Here is a 21,344-nt window from a genome sequence, read left to right as displayed (position 1 = left end):
GAGCTAGCTCTAATACTTGCTAACCTATTTTGCCTGTGAAGAGATCCAAACATTTCCTTCCTCTAAGAAGCATGACATGGTGCTGCCCGTGGGACTTGTAAATGAAATGCACAGTTTACAAGTGCTTACTGTATACAGTATGATTGCAGAGGAACATTGTGGCAAACTTACTAATGTCTAGTCACCATTCTCGAAAGATTTTTGGGAATCATGTAGTTGTCCTTGACATATCCAAAAGGTATGGGATTGGGGTCTTGCCTCTAAGTTCCCCTGCTGTTTTGCCTTCCCTCCCTCACTTTGCTCCTTCATATCTAGCTTCCTCTACAGTCAATCTACTACCCTTTTTCTCCATCAACAGTGGTGTGTCTTGTCCCTCAAGGTTCTGTCCTAACACCCTATACTTTTTCTCTTTTTCAGCAATTTTCTCTCCTTCACAAACAATCAACTGCACTCATATGCTGATACCTCAATACTGTATTCATCCATATCCTTCAATTCTGCTCCTTCTTCTCTCACTGGATCTGCATCTCTTCTTAACAGCATCAATAAACTCACACTTGGACATGGTATCTCAGTGGGGAATAGGAAATCTAGTGAAATCTAATGTCTCTAAGACCTAGTTTCTACCCATCTTTCTATCAAAAACTCCTCACACCTCTTGCTTCTCCTTTGATGGTTCTGTAATTCCACCTCTTGACTCAATGAACATATTTGGTACTATTTTAATATCCACTCTTTCTTGGCAACCCCATATTGTGGGAATATCTAAGCCTGCCTCTAAAAAACTGGGTGTCCTGTTTAGATGATGAAACTTATTTTCTTCTAGTCAGTTACTCAGTTTACACAAAGGAATGATTCATCCTTGCATGGAGTGCTGCTCTGACATCTGGGGTAGTTCTAGCTGTGCATCTTTACTTGAGAGTTGAGTTGAAAGCAGTCGGACTTATAACTGTCTCAGGCTAACTTCCAAGCTTGACACTCTTGGCCCATGCCACAATGTTGTTTCCCACTCCTAAGAGATGGCTACTTGTGTGTTCCCAACAATGGTAGACCATGCAATACTTGGCAAGCTGCTGCATCATGTGATTACTGTGTGGCCATTGGCAACTCAGGGGTGGGCCGTTTTCACAACTGCTTCTTTCCCTACATGTCAGAGCTGTGGAACTCTCTATCTTCTCATGTCTTTCCCATTCTAAAAGACAGGTTTTTCACTTCCTCCAAAATTTGTAAATACTTTCCCTTGTCTTTTCTTTTTCCCTTTCATTATTCTCTATATTTCACTTAAGGCCTGGCCTTGATGTGGACTTTTGTATGTGACTCAATTAAGGCACAGCCTTGATGTGGACTTTTGTTTGTGACGAAAGCCTTCAACATAAAGACATTTTCATATCAAAGGACCTTCACATTGAGATGTGTAAAGGGCAGTGTAAAAAGAAACTGAAAAGGGTTGGGGAATGAACTACTTTCTAGGGTACTCTGCTGTAGAGCTTGAGTATATATATATCAAAGCCTTTGTGGATGATTCAAATTTGGTGGCCAGTCATGAAGATGAATATCCATATTCTGTTCTTTTTCTGGAAGGTGGTGTCAAGAAACCTGTCTATAAGGTTACGTCAGAAAAGGGTCCAAAATGCTTTGCTAATGTCTGTTGCTGCTGGCATTGTGCAGGAAGGTGGTTATATCTGGTTGAAACCATCCAGGATCTGTTGTGCACAGTTTGTTTGCACTGTGGTTGTGGAGTGATAGGTCTGAAGCTGTGTGCTCTGTGGGTGAAAATGGGATATCTGGCTGACTCTGTTATTTCAGTTATCTTTTTTTTGTTTGTTTGTTTTGTTTTTTGAAGGGTTTAGATACTGATGACAGCAGTTGTTGTGGGAGAAAGCAGGGGTGGGGGTTCAGAGTGTTACACGATGGGTACTATTTTGACTTGTTTCCAGATGTTTGTGGATTTTGAGTTGGAACTTGGAGTGGTTACACTAATAAAACAAATAGATAGGTAAACTAACAGACAGATACATAGATAAATATATACAAAGACAAATGGCTACATACACAAATATACAATAGATAGACAGACAGATATATAAACAGATTCATTAGAAATATGGATAAATATGGATGACAAAGATTCATTACAAATACAGATAAATATGGATGAAAGACAGACACACAAAGACAGATAAATATACAGACAGACAGATAAGTAGACAGAAGGACAGACAGATATATAATCTTAAAGACAATTACTCATAAATAAACTTTGAACACTGGTAGTTATAAACTTTTAACAGAAAGGAAAGTCAAAGATGCTGGATATGAAATGCTACAGTGTTGCATTTGATGTCTGGTATGTGAAACAGATTATTTTCTCTTAGTTTTGCATCAAAGTTTCCAAAATATGACTGAGTGACATATGAGGAGAATTGTACAAAGATCACACACAGCACGTGGAGCCCATCCTACTTTTTAACATAATAACATGTACAGGGCTTGTCGTACTTTTTAACACAATAACATGTATAGGGTTTATCCTACTTTTTAACACAATATCATGTATAGGGTTTAAGTTGATGATTAAAGTTTTGCTCATTAAATTACCAGTTGATGGGCTTCTTGGGCTTACATAAATACTGAAACTTACCTGAACAAGTTGTATAATCATGAGCCACCAGCCACAGCTCACTACATAGTCAAAGAAGTATAGAATGTGAATGCCAGCCTGCAATGATGTAATCACATGTTATATTACTGCTGAAAACAATGGAATGCATTTGATTTTTTCAGCACCTTTATGCAAATTTCAGAAATTATGCACTTTAGAATATAAAAATATCAGCAATCATTAATTCTGAAAAGCATAACATGAAAACTTACTCCTGTGGCCATTGGTAGTGCTGCTGAAAAACCAAAGAGACAACAAAGGAATGTGATGAACGTCTCCCAAGCCTGTAATCGTTCTTGGTTTATACGTATTACAGCTTCTACAATTGTGCGCCATACTGCCAACTATTGGAAGGGGTATATATGAATTTCTTTTTATAAAGTTAGAAGTATTATATTTACAGTTTACACTGAAGAATATATGTCATTCTAGTCTCTAAATGATTTCAGTAAAATGGTGTACCATAGCAAAAATATCAGTACAAGAGCAACTTAACATCTTCCTTATCTTTTATACATGTTTGCCATTTTCCACTTTACAGGGTAGTTAGTACCAGGAGCAGATGAAATAAAAGCCTCATTTGCTCAAATCCTCTCTCTAACTATCATGTATAAAGAACAAGAGCCTATCATGCACAGTCAAGGCCGACTGACATATTCTGTTTTTTCCCATCTGCTTAATGTGACCTGGTTCAGACCAATGACAGCATGTTACCACTCATATACTACAATGTTCCAGTCTGATCTAACCTATACATACCTCTCAACCCCAACTAAATGTATGTAAGTAGGAGGGATGGTCAGCAGGCACTATTGGATTAAATGTTAACTGATAGACATGTAAAAGAGAGACTTCTGGATGTAAATGAGCTGAAAGGGGCAGTTGATGGGATATCTGATCATTATTTTGTGGATGTGAGGATGAAGATTTATAGAAGTTTTAAGAAACGAGGAAACACTGAAACAGTGTCAGTGAGAAGAATGGTGAAAGTAAATGAGCTTGGAAACACAAGTTATGTGAATAAATAGCAGAAGAGATTGAGTGTAGAATGGAAAAGGGTGAGAACAAATGAAGCTAGGGGAGTGCTTGAGGAATGGAAAGTATTTAGGAAGCAGTGTTGGCATGTGCAAGAAATGCATGTGGCATGCAAATGGTGGGGGGGTGGGGGAGGACAATATGTGGTGTGAGGTGGTTTGAAAGAATAGGTAGACTAAGTAATGAAAGGGTAAGAAAGATGTGTGGTAATAAAAAGAGTGTGGTAGAGACAGCTGATGGGGCTATGCTAAAATGGTTTGGACACATGGAAATAATGAGTGAGGAAAGGTTGGCAAAGAGGATATATGTGTCAGAAGTGAAGGGAACAAGGAGAATGGGAAGACCAAATTGGAGATGGAAGGATGGGGTGAAAAAGATTTTGAATGATCGGGGCCTGTAATGCAAGAAGATGATAAAATGAATTCGAAAGATGTGGTATACTGAGGTTGACATGCTGCCAATGGACTGAAACAGGGCATGTGAAGCATCCAGGGTAAACCATGGAAAAGTCAATGGGGCCTAGTTGTGAACAGGGAGCTATGGTTTTGGTGCACTACACACACTTGGAGAATGGACGCGAGTGGATATGGCCTGTTCTTCATTTGTTCCTGGTGCTAACTTGCTACTGCAAGAAATGGTGATAAAGTATGAAAATATATATATGTATATGTACATAATGTACATATTTTTCTTTATTTTTTATATCTGTCAACCATGTACTGCAGCAGCAAGGTAGTGCCAGGAACAGATAAGAAAAGCTGCATTTGCTCACATCCATGCTCTTGCTGTTATATGCAATGTACTGAAACCACAACCCCAAATCCAAACCCAGGCCCTACAGACCTTTCCTTCCCCCAGCTGTTTCACATGCCCTGGTTCAGTCAATTGACAGGACATTGCCCCCTGTATGCCACATCATTCCAATTCACTCAACCCAAGCATGACTTTCACCCTACTGCATGTTCAGGCACTGGTCATTCAAAAAAATTTTTTTTCCATCTCTCCATCTCCAATTTGGTCATCTTCTCTCTCTTTGTCCCCTCCACTTCTGACACATATATCCTCTTTGTTAACCTGTCCTCACCCATGCACTCATTATATCTACACCATTTCAGCACGTCCTCCTCAACTCTCGCAACCACACTCTTATAACCAAGCCTCTATTCTACCCTATTATTACTTACTTGATGAAACCACCTTATACTACATATTGTCCTTGAACATTTCATTTCCAACAACTTTCTGCACATCCTTATCTACAATCCATGCCTTACACCCAAACAACATAACTGGGACTACTATACCTTCATAAACACCCATTTCTGCATTCTCAGATAACGACCTCTCCTCCACATTCCTCAATGTCCCAAGAACCTGCACCTCTTTTACCTACCCATCCTATGACTCACTTCTGCTTCCATGGTTCCATTTGGTGCTGTGTCCACTTCCAGGTATCTAAAAAATTTCACTTCTACATTTTCTCCATTCAAACTCACATTTCTTCCAACCTGTTTCTCTGCCCTACGTAACCTAATAACATTCTATCTACTTATCTATATCTCTAAACTCACATTTCTTCCAACCTGTTTCTCTGCCCTACGTAACCTAATAACATTCTATCTACTTATCTATATCTCTGATGCCCATTCCCTCCAGGAATTGTCATCAAGGGGGGTGGCCATAGCAAAAGAATCTCCACTTATCCCTATCCTTACGTGCCTTCCTCGCATACACTGTTCCACTTATTCTTTCACCATTTCTTTTCCTCCACTATTCTTTCCTTCTATTTCCCCATGTCACGATTGGTTTCCCTGTTACACCAACCCATTTACTTGTACTATCACACACTCTCCTTGCAAACTCCTCTTCTTACATTCTTTCCACATGCCCAAACCACCTCAAAGTATTACATTTCATCCACTCTACCCCTCCACAATTCATTTCCTTTGTATTTTCTGCCATACCAAATCTTTCATACACCCAATTTTTTTTTCTTTATTCCATCTAGTCATACCATATGCTTCTCTCAAATAGTTCATTTCTACAGCCTGGATTCTTGACCTCTTTGACTCATTCTATGTCCGTGTATTGGCTGCATGTGTCAGGGTTGGGAAGACTGTGCCATCCCTTATTCTGTTCCTCACTGCTATACTTACATCACTACCCTTCATTATTCTATTAAGGAATCCAATGACTCTTCTACCCTGTACAGCTCTCTCTCTTAATTTTCCTTCTATATAACCAAACTTACCCAAGATAGGTTTTAAATACTTGAATTCTCTCACCTCTTCCAGTCTTTCTCCCCCTATATCTATAACATACTTTAGTACAATTTCTTTCACTCTATAGGATTTTGGAAAATCTATACTTTAGATAGGTTTTGAATACTTGAATTCTTTCACCTTTTCCAGTCTTTCTCCCCTTACATCTATAACACACTTTAGTACAATTTCTTTCACTCTACAAGATTTTGGAAAATCTATACTTTCACTGTTTCCTTTCATACACCATTATTTTACATTTACTAGCATTCACCTTCAATTGTCTATGGTTATACACATCAATAAATACATTTACAACCTTCTGCAACTCCACTCTCAGCAAAAAACAACTTAACATCCACAAACATACTTGTCACTAGCCACCATACCTCATTGCCACACTCAAACTTGTCCCCTCTGGGAACTACCAACTTGCCAGATACACTCAAGAAACTTATAACTCCGTAGTCTGAATACTTACCTTTGTTCCCCTTGCCTTAATACAATGGCACTATACATGCATTCCGAAATCCCTCAGACACCTCACCATGATCCATATCTTCACTGAAAATCCTAAGTGATCAACAACACAGTCACCCCTTTTCTAATGAAATTCAACTGCAATACCATCCATTCATCTTGCCACTTTTCATCTAACTGAAGGCTTTTGCTACCCCTTCTCTCTTCACCAAACCTCTTTCCATTATTCACTTTGCATACATCCCCAACCCAAACCAAATGCACTGAGGGGTGTATGGAAGGAAGAGGCCACTGTCTGTAAGGCCAAACATGCAAGTCTGACAGTATAGTATAGTACATGAGTTTACATGAGAAAGACAGACAACAGGAGGCCTAACTGGCCCATGACTGGGTTGTCTGGTAAAAAAAAAAAAAAAAAAAAAATCAGCTCAGCAGTTTTTAAGCTACCACTGACTCCCTGCTGCTGCACATATTAGCCTTCTGGTGTCCCTGTTACTGCTGTTGTTTATAGTTTTTCCTACATTCTTCCCAGAGTATACCTGAGTTTATAAAATATATGTCTAAACAACTTTTGATGGTATTTATAGTCTTAGCATTCACTATCTGACAGTAACTTATTCCAGTGCTCAACACACCTATAGGAAAAGCGTCTTCCCACGACCTTACTACATCTTTTAGCTTTGAGTTTTAAACCAATTGTCCTGATAACTGTATTTTCTTGTATTTCAAAAAGATGTTCTTGATTCACTTAATCGAACTTGTTCAGAATTTTGAACATTTGGATTAAGTCGCTGCGGTCTACATTTTTTATGGGAGAAAAGATTCAATTGTTTTAGCCTCTCTTCATATGCCACATTTCTAAGGGATGGGATCAATTTTGTTGCATGTCTTTGTACTTGCTCTAATTTTTCCTTGTCTTATTTTATAGTCTGGGGACCAAAACTGAACTGCATATTCAAGGTGTGGTCTTACTAAAGAATTATAAAGTGTAAGAATTGTATTATCCCTGGGGATAAGGGATTAAGAATACTTCCCACGTATTCCCTGCGTGTCGTAGAAGGCGACTAAAAGGGAAGGGAGTGGGGGCTGGATATCCTCCCCTCTCATTTTTTTTTTTTTAATTTTCTTAAAGAAGGAAGAGAGTGGGGCCAGGTGAGGATATTCCACAAAGGCCCAGTCCTCTGTTCTTAACACTACCTCAGTTATGCGGGAAATGGCGAATAGTTTGAAAGAAAGAAAGAATGTATGTATGTATGTATGTATGTATGTATGTATATATATATATATATATATATATATATATATATATATATATATATATATATATATATATATATATATATATATATATATATATTATTCCCTGGGGATAGGGGAGAAAGAATACTTCCCACGTATTTCCTGCGTGTCGTAAAAGGCGACTAAAAGGGAAGGGAGCGGGGGGCTGGAAATCCTCCCCTCTCAGTTTTTTTTTTTTTAATTTTCCAAAAGCAGGAACAGAGAAGGGGGCCAGGTGAGGATGTTCCCTCAAAGGTCCAGTCCTCTGTTCTTAACGATACCTTGCTAACGCGGGAAATGGCGAATAGTATGAAAAAAAAAAAAAAAAAAAAAAAATATATATATATATATATATATATATATATATATATATATATATATATATAAGTATAAAAAAAAAAAAAAAAAAATATATATTTGCGTGTGTGGACGTATGTATATACATGTGTATGGGGGGGGTTGGGCCATTTCTTTCGTCTGTTTCCTTGCGCTACCTCGCAAACGCGGGAGACAGCGACAAAGTATAAAAAAAAAAAAAAAAAAAAAAAAAAATATATATATATATATATATATTTTTTTTTGCTTTGTCGCTGTCTCCCGCGTTTGCGAGGTAGCGCAAGGAAACAGACGAAAGAAATGGCCCAACCCACCCCCATACACATGTATATACATACGTCCACACACGCAAATATACATACCTACACAGCTTTCCATGGTTTACCCCAGACGCTTCACATGCCTTGATTCAATCCACTGACAGCACGTCAACCCCGGTATACCACATCGCTTCAATTCACTCTACCTCGCAAACGCGGGAGACAGCGACAAAGTATATAAAAAAAAAAAAAAAAAAAAAAAAAAAAAAAAATATATATATATATATAAATATTTTTTTTGCTTTGTCGCTGTCTCCCGCGTTTGCGAGGTAGCGCAAGGAAACAGACGAAAGAAATGGCCCAACCCACCCCCATACACATGTATATACATACGTCCACACACGCAAATATACATACCTACACAGCTTTCCATGGTTTACCCCAGACGCTTCACATGCCCTGATTCAATCCACTGACAGCACGTCAACCCCGGTATACCACATCGCTCCAATTCACTCTATTCCTTGCCCTCCTTTCACCCTCCTGCATGTTCAGGCCCTGATCACACAAAATCTTTTTCACTCCATCTTTCCACCTCCAATTTGGTCTCCCTCTTCTCCTCGTTCCCTCCACCTCCGACACATATATCCTCTTGGTCAATCTTTCCTCACTCATTCTCTCCATGTGCCCAAACCATTTCAAAACACCCTCTTCTGCTCTCTCAACCACGCTCTTTTTATTTCCACATATCTCTCTTACCCTTACGTTACTTACTCGATCAAACCACCTCACACCACACATTGTCCTCAAACATCTCATTTCCAGCACATCCATCCTCCTGCGTACAACTCTATTCATAGCCCACGCCTCGCAACCATACAACATTGTTGGAACCACTATTCCTTCAAACATACCCATTTTTGCTTTCCGAGATAATGTTCTCGACTTCCACACATTCTTCAAGGCTCCCAGAATTTTCGCCCCCTCCCTCATCCTATGATCCACTTCCGCTTCCATGGTTCCATCCGCTGCCAGATCCACTCCCAGATATCTAAAACACTTTACTTCCTCCAGTTTTTCTCCATTCAAACTCACCTCCCAATTGACTTGACCCTCAACCCTACTGTACCTAATAACCTTGCTCTTATTCACATTTACTCTTAACTTTCTTCTTTCACACACTTTACCAAACTCAGTCACCAGCTTCTGCAGTTTCTCACTTCAGTGAAGGGCGCAAATGGGGAGGTGATAACAAGTAGTGGTGATGTGAGAAGGAGATGGAGTGAGTATTTTGAAGGTTTGTTGAATGTGTTTGATGATAGAGTGGCAGATATAGGGTGTTTTGGTCGAGGTGGTGTGCAAAGTGAGAGGGTTAGGGAAAATGATTTGGTAAACAGAGAAGAGGTAGTAAAAGCTTTGCGGAAGATGAAAGCCGGCAAGGCAGCAGGTTTGGATGGTATTGCAGTGGAATTTATTAAAAAAGGGGGTGACTGTATTGTTGACTGGTTGGTAAGGTTATTTAATGTATGTATGACTCATGGTGAGGTGCCTGAGGATTGGCGGAATGCGTGCATAATGCCATTGTACAAAGGCAAAGGGGATAAGAGTTGAGTGCTCAAATTACAGAGGTATAAGTTTGTTGAGTATTCCTGGTAAATTATATGGGAGGATACTGATTGAGAGGGTGAAGGCATGTACAGAGCATCAGATTGGGGAAGAGCAGTGTGGTTTCAGAAGTGGTAGAGGATGTGTGGATCAGGTGTTTGCTTTGAAGAATGTATGTGAGAAATACTTAGAAAAGCAAATGGATTTGTATGTAGCATTTATGGATCTGGAGAAGGCATATGATAGAGTTGATAGAGATGCTCTGTGGAAGGTATTAAGAATATATGGTGTGGGAGGCAAGTTGTTAGAAGCAGTGAAAAGTTTTTATCGAGGATGTAAGGCATGTGTACGTGTAGGAAGAGAGGAAAGTGATTGGTTCTCAGTGAATGTAGGTTTGCGGCAGGGGTGTGTGATGTCTCCATGGTTGTTTAATTTGTTTATGGATGGGGTTGTTAGGGAGGTGAATGCAAGAGTTTTGGAAAGAGGGGCAAGTATGAAGTCTGTTGGGGATGAGAGAGCTTGGGAAGTGAGTCAGTGGTTGTTCGCTGATGATATATATATATATATATATATATATATATATATATATATATATATATATATATATATATATATATATATATGTATATTATCCCTGGGGATAGGGGAGAAAGAACACTTCCCACATATTCCCTGTGTGTCGTAGAAGACGAATAAAAGGGAAGGGAGCGGGTGGCTGGAAATCCTCCCCTCTTGTTTTTTTTCTTTTTCTTAATTTTCCAAAAGAAGGAACAGAGAAGGGGGCCAAGGTGAAGATATTCCCTCAAAGGCCCAGTCCTCTGTTCTTAACGCAACCTCGCTAATGCGGGAAAGGGCGAATAGTATGAAAGAAGAATTGTTTCTGGTGTCTTGTAATCTATGTTCCTGGCTATGAAACCTAACACTTGGTTGCCTTTTTACTTGCTGTTTGACACTGTTTAGTTTACTTCAGATTGTTGCTGATGACAACTCCAATGTCCTTTTCTTCATTTACTATTCATTTGCCATCTGTCTGACCACTCTGCTAGTAAGCTGATATCTCTGAATCATTTCACAGTCCCACCTGTTTAAAGCTTTACCTCCTAGTTTAGTACCATCAGCAAAGTTAGATCTTAGATATGAGACTGAGTTCTAGGTCAATAATGTATATCACAAGAAGAATTGGGCCTAGGACTGACCCCTGTGGCATACCACTCATTACGTCTTGCCAATCTGAGGCCTCGCTGTTTAATATTACATGCTGACTTCTTCTGGTAAGCCAGCCTCTGATCCACATAAGACTTCCTCACCGATTCTGTGTGCTTTGAGTTTATGTAAAAGTCTCTTATGAGGTACTTTATCGAAAGCCCTTTGGCACTTTATATATACGACATCAGACAGTCCCATCCATCCTCTACTGCTACCCTTACATTGGTCAAACTGGACGCCTTATTCCTCAGATCCCTTTCACAATCATACTTCCCTTGCACTGACCTACCTCCCACAGCTACCCCCTCACCTTCCCCCATTCTCCTAGTTCCTTCATTGGCTTGACTATAATTTGCTCTCCTGAGTAGTTTATCTCATTCAAAAAAAAAGGCCTAATGTTCTCATCTAATACTCTGCCAAATGTGTTAGACATGAAATATTAAAGGATAATATGTGGTGTGAAGAGGGTTGATTGGATAAGGAATGATAGTGTAAGACAAAAGTGTGGTAGTAAGGCAAGTATGACTGAGAGAGCTGAACAGGGTGTGTTGAAAAGATGTGGACATGTGGATATGAGTGATGCTAGACTGACTAAGAGGATATTTATGTCAAAATTGGAGGGAGAAGAGAGGATGAGGAGATGGAAAGATGGAGTGAAAGATGCTTTGAGTTATCAGGGAATAAACATACAGGAGGGTGAGATACATATGTGATATAGCAAATTGGAGTGATGTGGTATAAAGGGATGATGTGTTGTCAGTGGGCTGAAAAAGGGCATGTAAAATGGCCAGGGGAAACAACAAACAGGTCTGTGAGGCATGGCTGTGGATAGGGGGCCCTAATCATGGTGCAAAATACATGACAGCTAGAGAGTGGATGTGAGCAAATGATGCCATTCTTTGTTTGTTCCTGGTACTATCTGACTATATGTTAAATATTTAGGTAAAAAAAACTCCAAAATTATTATCATTCTTAAAAATTCTATCAAAAATACACACAACAGCTTACCTGCTGAGCAATTCCAAACAGAAGTAAGCTCAAGTAGAATAAAGATGACCAGAATGGTGAGATATGCTGTGCCCCATTGACAGCCAGAAGTGCTGGGAACAGTTCTGTGGCCAAACGCAGACTCTGATAACCACTTTGGTCATCAGCTTCTGTTCTTTTCACTGAAAGTTTGATATTAACTTCATGAAGAATTCTGTAGCTGAAGGAATTTTTCTCCAAAATTTATATGTATACAGAAGGGAAAAATTTCTCCTTTTTAACCAAAAACAGACATAGCATAGTATCAACATATTCAGTGACAGAACTAGCTGTGATATATATGTAAGGAGAGCTGGCTTTGTGTTTCAGAGGGCACAAAACAACAAAACATATACATATACTCTGAAACATAACAGTAAAAGCAATGCAGCCTATATGCAGAAAGGAAAAAAGTAGAACAAAGTCATACAAAAGAGAGCTATGATAAATGAAAATGGTGATTTATCATCATTTAGTCATTTTCCATGCAGAAGGGGGAGCTCAAGTGCACAACAACAGGCAATTAAAGGCACAATATTTGTGAACAAATTTAAATGTAAAAGTTTCCTGTGAGGTAAACCATTAATCATAAGTAAGAGCAAAACAATAATCATAAATACAGTAAACCATGCAAGATGAAACAAAAATTGTAAGGAAACGTGAACAATATTTCATACTCAAAACATATAAACCATCATAAAAGATAGAAAGAACTTGAACCATACACTATGGAATGAGAATAGGAAGAGAAAAGTATGCATGAATGGTAAGCCTGTATACTGCATATGAAGTCTAGATCAATCAAGGTGAGTAGCAGATACCAAAAGAATATGGTAAGGCACTGTTACCTGCAATCTGACAGTCCTATGTCTTCTGAGGTCAGTCCTTAATTATCTATCTGTACTGTATAGGGAGGGAGTTTTAAAAGTGTGTACATCTATAACCACAGTGCTTTATATTCTAAGGAGTTAAAATTTCAGTGATTATGGATCCCAAGCATGCTCATGAAGATGATTCTAATGCTTATAGAGCTCCTAAAAAGGTGCATCTTTAGATAAATTTTGAGTCACTTATTAATTTCAGTGGTAAAAAACAAATATTCTTATAGACATATTCAAATATAAATGGTAATAAATATGTGACTTTAACATGATTCTCTGGTGTACTAGTGTATGTCATTACATGCATCTGTATGATGGTCAACATTCTGTACAGCTAATTATTCACACATGTACAGATAATTAGTGTAGAGTAAATGTATGTATACACAGTGTCCACAAAATACATTGTTCACCACCCACATATTTTCAAAGGCTATACATGTCTGAGGTTTACTGTGAGTATAAGCATATGACATACTGAAAGTAGCACAGCCTTGGGCTGCAATAACCAACAGAAAGTCCCTAGGTAGCACTCGGACTTGTTCACAGAAATTTGTTCCATGTAATTATAAATCAATAAAATGTACAGACAGGTGTTACTAGAATCTATCTGCTCAAGGTTACACTATGAGTGAAAAAACATCTTTGGAGAGGCTGTGCCACTGGGAGTACACTTTCATCAAAGATATTCTCATTTTAATGGAGTCTACATTTCCCTGCTACTAGAAGTAGTGCAGTCTTGGGCTGCAGGAGCCTTTAGAAGGGTCCTGGGTAACATCAAGATTTCTTTCACAGAAATTGGCCCTTGGGTAATCATAATAGTAATACTGATTAGATAGATGTGAGATAGATAGATTTGTATGTAGCATTTATGGATCTGGAGAAGGCATATGATAAGAGTTGATAGAGATGCTCTGTGGAAGGTATTAAGAATATATGGTGTGGAGGGCAAGTTGTTAGAAGCAGTGAAAAGTTTTTATCGGGGATGTAAGGAATGTGTACGTGTAGGAAGAGAGGAAAGTGATTGGTTCTCAGTGAATGTAGGTTTGTGGCAGGGGTGTGTGATGTCTCCATGGTTGTTTAATTTGTTTATGGATGGGGTTGTTAGGGAGGTCAATGCAAGAGTTTTGGAAAGAGGGGCAAGTATGCAGTCTGTTGTGGATGAGAGACCTTGGGAAGTGAGGCAGTTGTTGTTCGCTGATGTCAATTGGGAGGTAAGTTTGAATGGAGAAAAACTGGAGGAAGTAAAGCATTTTAGATATCTGGAAGTGGATTTGGCAGCAGATAAGCGGAAGTGAATCATAGGGTGGGGGAGGGGGTGAAAATTCTGGGAGCGTTGAAGAGTGTGTGGAAGTCGAGAACATTATCTCGGAAATCAAAATTGGGTATGTTTGAAGGAATAGTGGTTCCAACAATGTTGTATTGTTGTGAGGCGTGGGCTATGGATAGAGTTGTGCCGAAAAGTGTGGATGTGCTGGAAATGAGATGTTTGAGGACAATATGTGGTGTGAGGTGGTTTGATCGAGTAAGTAATAATAGGGTAAGAGAGATGTGTGGTAATAAAAAGAGTGTGGTTGAGAGAGCAGAAGAGGGTGTTTTGAAATGGTTTGGTCACATTGAGAGAATGAGTGAGGAAAGATTGACCAAGAGGATATATGTGTCAGAGGTGGAGGGAACGAGGAGAAGTGGGAGACCAAATCAGAGGTGGAAAGATGGAGTGAAAAAGATTTTGAGTGATCTGGGCCTGAACATGCAGGAGGGTGAAAGGCATGCAAGGAATAGAGTGAATTGGAACGATGTGGTATACCAGGGTCGATGTGCTGTCAATGGATTGAACCAGGGCATGTGAAGCGCCTGGGGTAAACCATGGAAAGTTCTGTGGGGCCTGGATGTGGAAAGGGAGCTGTGGTTTCGGTGCATTAATACATGACAGCTAGAGACTGAGTGTGAACAAATGGGGCCTTTGTTGTCTTATCCTCGCACTACCTTGCACACATGAGGGGGAGGAGGTTGTTATTACATGTGTGGCGAGGTAGCGATGGGAATGAATAAAGGCAGACAGTATGAATTATGTACATGTGTATATATGTATATGTCTGTGTGTGTATATATATGTATACGTTGAGATGTATAGGTATGTATATTTGCATGTGTGGACGTGTATGTATATACATGTGTATGTGGATGGGGTTGGGCCATTCTTTCATCTGTTTCCTTGCGCTACCTCGCTAACGCGGGAGACAGCGACAAAGCAAAATATAATAATAATAAGATAGATAAACAGATCAACAGACAGATAGAAAGATAGATAGATATAAAGAAAATTAGATAATTACATAGATATATACATATATACACAGACAGATAAAAGTTATAAATTTAGTAAATGACTGAATTACATAACATATTGCAAGGGGAAGTAAAATGTCAATAAAAATTCATCAGAAAATACAAACATACATTAATGCTGTACTATTTTTGAGTGCTCTACTTTTAATCAAAGGGTTACTTCACTTTGCAAGGAAATAAATAAGTTAAAACTACAAGTGAATGACATCATACCGTTTCCTATCTTTGGTGGCCGTATTCTAATACCAGCATAAAAGTTATCGTGGTACATGTACTCAGCAAGAAAGTGAGGAGGTAAATTTCCCATGTGGAAATGTTTAAGTAATGTCTCAAACATTTTCTTGTGCTGGACCTTAGACTCTAACAGGAACTGAGCATTCTCTGCATTCTCTGCAATACATCATGATTTGCATTAATAAACTATTTTTGACCATTGCCAAAGTTGTGTAGCTCTAAAAAGTTATGACCAAATCACATACCATATTTGAGACAACATGGGTACCAATAAACCTTTGGAGATTTATCTCTCCTTTCTTTGTTATTACAGACTAAAACCATTATACCCATAAATATGTTAACGTCTGATTATAATATGTTTAATAACATATTTCCCTGCAACTGGAGTTAGTGCAGCCTTGGGATGCAGAATCTTCTACATAGATAGCCTTGGTAACACAGGACTCTTTCTTAGGAAGATGGAAAGGTCCTGGGTTAATTTTTTCTAAACCTGTTTGCTGTTTCCTGTGTTAGCAATGTAGTGTCAGGAACAGAAAGAGAAAAAGCCTCATCTGCTCACATCCATTCTCTAGGTGTCATGTACTATACACTGAAACCAAAGCCCCCTATCTACAACCAGGTCCCACAGACCTTTTTTATGGTTTTCCCTAGTTGTTTCATATGCCCTAGGAATGGACTTAGCAGAGGATGGAACCATGGAAGCAGAAGTGAGTCACACGGTGGGTGGGTGGGTGGGGGGGAGGTTCTGGAAGCAATGAAGAATGTGTGGAAGAAGAACATTATCTCAGAGAGCAAAAATGGGTATGTTTGAAGGAATAGTAGTTCCAACAATGTTATATGGTTGTGAGGCATGGGCTATAGCTAGGGTTGTATGGAGGAGGGTAGATGTGTTGGAAATGAAATGTCTGATGACAATACGTGATAGGAGGTGGTTTGATCTAGTAAGTAATGAAAGGTAAGGAAGATGTGTGGAGATAAAAAGAGTGTGGTTGAGTAAGCAGAAGAGGGTGTGTTGAAATGGGTTGAACATATGGAAAGAATGAGTGAGGAAAGAATGACAAAAAGGATATATGTGTCAGAGGGGAAGGGAACAAGAAGAAGTGGGAGACCAAAACTGGAGGAGGAAGGATGAAGTGAAAAAGACTGAGCGATTGGGGCCTGAACATACAGGAGGGCGAGAGGCATGAAAGGAATAGAGTGAATTGGAACGATGTGGTATACCAGGGTTGGCATGCTGTCAATGGACTGAAACAGGGCATGTGAGGCGTTTGGGATATATTTTCAATAAAATAAATAAACATACATTTATTCATTATACTTGATTGCCATTTCTCACGTGAGTTAGGTAGCGCCAGGAAACAAATGAGGTATGACCCATCCACTTATATATATACACACACACACACACACACATATATATATATTTATTTATCTTGCTTTGTCGCTGTCTCCCGCGTTTGCGAGGTAGCGCAAGGAAACAGACGAAAGAAATGGCCCAACCCACCCCCATACACAATGTATATACATACACGTCCACACACGCAAATATACATACCTATACATCTCAATGTACACATATATATACACACACAGACACATACATTTATACCCATGCACACAATTCACACTGTCTGCCTTTATTCATTCCCATCGCCACCTCGCCACACATGGAATACCATCCCCATCCCCCCTCATGTGTGCGAGGTAGCACTAGGAAAAAGACAACAAAGGCCCCATTCGTTCACACTCAGTCTCTAGCTGTCATGCAATAATGCCCGAAACCACAGCTCCCTTTCCACATCCAGGCCCCACACAACTTTCCATGGTTTACCCCAGACGCTTCACATGCCCTGATTCAATCCACTGACAGCACGTCAACCCCGGTATACCACATCGATCCAATTCACGCTATTCCTTGCCCTCCTTTCACCCTCCTGCATGTTCAGGCCCCGATCACACAAAATCTTTTTCACTCCATCTTTCCACCTCCAATTTGGTCTCCCACTTCTCCTCGTTCCCTCCACCTCCGACACATATATCCTCTTGGTCAATCTTTCCTCACTCATTCTCTCCATGTGCCCAAACCATTTCAAAACACCCTCTTCTGCTCTCTCTACCACGCTCTTTTTATTTCCTAACATCTCTCTTACCCTTACATTACTTACTCGATCAAACCACCTCACACCACACATTGTCCTCAAACATCTCATTTCCAGCACATCCACCCTCCTGCGCACAACTCTATCCATAGCCCACGCCTCGCAACCATACAACATTGTTGGAACCACTATTCCTTCAAACATACCCATTTTTGCTTTCCGAGCTAATGTTCTCGACTTCCACACATTCTTCAAGGCTCCCAGGATTTTCGCCCCCTTCCCCACCCTATGATTCACTTCCGCTTCCATGGTTCCATCTGCTGCCAGATCCACTCCCAGATATCTAAAACACTTTACTTCCTCCAGTTTTTCTCCATTCAAACTTACCTCCCAATTGACTTGACCCTCAACCCTACTGTACCTAATAACCTTGCTCTTATTCACATTTACTCTTAACTTTCTTCTTTCACACACTTTACCAAGCTTCTGCAGTTTCTCACATGAATCAGCCACCAGCGCTGTATCATCAGCGAACAACAACTGACTCACTTCCCAAGCTCTCTCATCCACAACAGACTTCATACTTGCCCCTCTTTACAAAACTCTTGCATTCACCTCCCTAACAACCCCATCCATAAGCAAATTAAACAACCATGGAGACATCACACACCCCTGCTGCAAACCTACATTCACTGAGAACCTATCACTTTCCTCTCTTCATGCATGTACACATGCCTTACATCCTTGATAAAAACTTTTCACTGCTTCTAACAACTTGCCTCCCACACCATATTTTCTTAATACCTTCCACAGAGCATCTCTATCAACTCTATCATATGCCTTCACCAGATCCATAAATGCTTCATACAAATCCATTTGCTTTTCTAAATATATATATATATATATATATATATTTTTTTTTTTGCTTTGTCGGTCTCCCACGTTTGCAAGGTAGCGCAAGGAAACAGACGAAAGAAATGGCCCAACCCACCCCCATACACATGTATATACATACGTCCACACACGCAAATATACATACCTACACAGCTTTCCATGGTTTACCCCAGACGCTTCACATGCCTTGATTCAATCCACTGACAGCACGTCAACCCCGGTATACCACATCGCTCCAATTCACTCTATTCCTTGCCCTCCTTTCACCCTCCTGCATGTTCAGGCCCCGATCACACAAAATCTTTTTCACTCCATCTTTCCACCTCCAATTTGGTCTCCCTCTTCTCCTCGTTCCCTCCACCTCCGACACATATATCCTCTTGGTCAATCTTTCCTCACACATTCTCTCCATGTGCCCAAACCACTTCAAAACACCCTCTTCTGCTCTCTCAACCACGCTCTTTTTATTTCCACACATCTCTCTTACCCTTACGTTACTCACTCGATCAAACCACCTCACACCACACATTGTCCTCAAACATCTCATTTCCAGCACATCCATCCTCCTGCGCACAACTCTATCCATAGCCCACGCCTCGCAACCATACAACATTGTTGGAACCACTATTCCTTCAAACATACCCATTTTTGCTTTCCGAGATAATGTTCTCGACTTCCACACATTCTTCAAGGCCCCCAGAATTTTCGCCCCCTCCCCCACCCTATGATCCACTTCCACTTCCATGGTTCCATCCGCTGCCAGATCCACTCCCAGATATCTAAAACACTTCACTTCCTCCAGTTTTTCTCCATTCAAACTCACCTCCCTATTGACTTGACCCTCAACCCTACTGTACCTAATAACCTTGCTCTTATTCACATTTACTCTTAACTTTCTTCTTCCACACACTTTACCAAACTCAGTCACCAGCTTCTGCAGTTTCTCACATGAATCAGCCACCAGCGCTGTATCATCAGCGAACAACAACTGACTCACTTCCCAAGCTCTCTCATCCCCAACAGACTTCATACTTGCCCCTCTTTCCAAAACTCTTGCATTTACCTCCCTAACAACCCCATCCATAAACAAAATTAAACAACCATGGAGACATCACACACCCCTGCCGCAAACCTACATTCACTGAGAACCAATCACTTTCCTCTCTTCCTACACGTACACATGCCTTACATCCTCGATAAAAAGATATATATATATATATATATATATATATATATATATATATATATATATATATATTCTTTTTCTCTCTTTTTTTCATACTATTTGCCATTTCCCGTATTAGCGAGGAAGCGTTAAGAAAAGAGGACCGAGCCTTTGAGGGAATATTCTCACTTGGCCCCCTTCTCTGTTCCTCTTTTGGAAAATTAAAAAACGAGAGGGGAGGATTTCCAGCACACACACATACATATACATCTTTTTCTTTTTCTTTCAAACTATTCGCCATTTCCCGCATTAGCGAGGTAGCGTTAAGAACAGAGGCCTGGGCCTTTGAGGGAATACCCTCACCTGGCCCAATTCTCTGTTCCTTCTTTTGGAAAATTAAAAAAAACGGGAGGGGAGGATTTCCAGCCCCCCGCTCCCTCCCCTTTTAGTCGCCTTCTACGACACGCAGGGAATACGTGGGAAGTATTCTTTCTCCCCTGTCCCCATATACAAATATACAAATATACATACCTATACATACACATACATAGCCATATACATATATGCACATGTACATATTCATATTTTTATATCAACAAGAACATATTCATACTTGCTTGCCTACATCCATGATAAAAACACAGTTCTTGGTATAAATTACGTACCAATAATAACATGAGCAAAGAAAAATTTTGTGAGACCTTTTGTGTATTACATATTTAAAGAGAGAAATTATGTATGTCAGACAATCCATATGCAAAGAACACACAGATGCCATGGTAAGGTGGTCTCAAGTAACCTGGGCAACCATATCTGACCTAGTAAATATCTTTCGAAAATCAGGATCAACTGAACTAAAATATCCAAATCATACATTACTTTTTTCTAAATTTATAAGCAATTAAACAGAAATCCATAATATTTCTTTTCCGAACATATTTTTGATTCATGATGGCAGAAGTGTTACTCCAATCTATGTGGTGATCATGAGAGGCTTCATCCTGGAGTAAAGCACTACTGTGTTGGCAGCCTCCAACACTATATAATTATTCTTTTTGTGTGCACTTTATGTGAAGGCAGTATTATTAGTCATACAACCGCTCACCTCGCTATCTAAATTAGACAGCTCTGTAGGGAGAAATATATGAAGGAGGGCAAGGGAGGGAACTGGTTCAAAACAAGGAGTATTTCTGAGATTGCTCTCAATTTTTTTCTTACATGATGAAAAAATGAATCTCATATTCCAAAACACATCTCACCAAAAGAGGATGGTTTGTAGTGCAAGTTATTCTGATGCAATCCTGATACACAGGAGGAACCAGTGACAGCTGCAAGCACTAGGACCAGAGCTGTGACCACCGACAATATTGTTGTGTCTCTGTACAAAGCATGTCCTCTCCTGATGGTGGAAAAATATTTATTGACTTCAGTACTGGCATTCACTTCTATAGTATATAAAGAATCTTTCTATGTGTGTAATCAACTGTGATGATACTTAAGGTAAAATAAAAAATATACAAAGTACCTTGTACATTCCTATTTTTCAATAGTTTCTTCAATGTCTGTGGTT

General features: G+C 39.6%; 1 protein-coding gene across 1 annotated transcript in view; it reads right to left on the bottom strand.

The window, feature by feature from the left end:
- bdg (sodium-dependent transporter bedraggled) overlaps positions 1 to 21,344 on the bottom strand; it is a 127,982-nt gene that overhangs the window by 24,006 nt on the left and 82,632 nt on the right. Inside the window, exons 11-14 of the mRNA XM_071678933.1 lie at positions 15,593 to 15,769; positions 12,132 to 12,292; positions 2,875 to 3,006; positions 2,642 to 2,719 (exon numbers count right to left, since the gene is read on the bottom strand). Of these exons, the coding sequence (XP_071535034.1) occupies positions 2,642 to 2,719; positions 2,875 to 3,006; positions 12,132 to 12,292; positions 15,593 to 15,769 (548 nt within the window). The remainder of the gene's footprint in view (positions 1 to 2,641; positions 2,720 to 2,874; positions 3,007 to 12,131; positions 12,293 to 15,592; positions 15,770 to 21,344) is intronic.

The sequence above is a fragment of the Panulirus ornatus genome, chromosome 29 (assembly GCF_036320965.1).
Source record: "Panulirus ornatus isolate Po-2019 chromosome 29, ASM3632096v1, whole genome shotgun sequence".
NCBI classification, from domain to species: Eukaryota; Metazoa; Arthropoda; class Malacostraca; order Decapoda; family Palinuridae; genus Panulirus; species Panulirus ornatus.
Note: the sequence above shows the minus strand (reverse complement) of the source record. Positions and strands in the feature narration are given on the sequence as shown.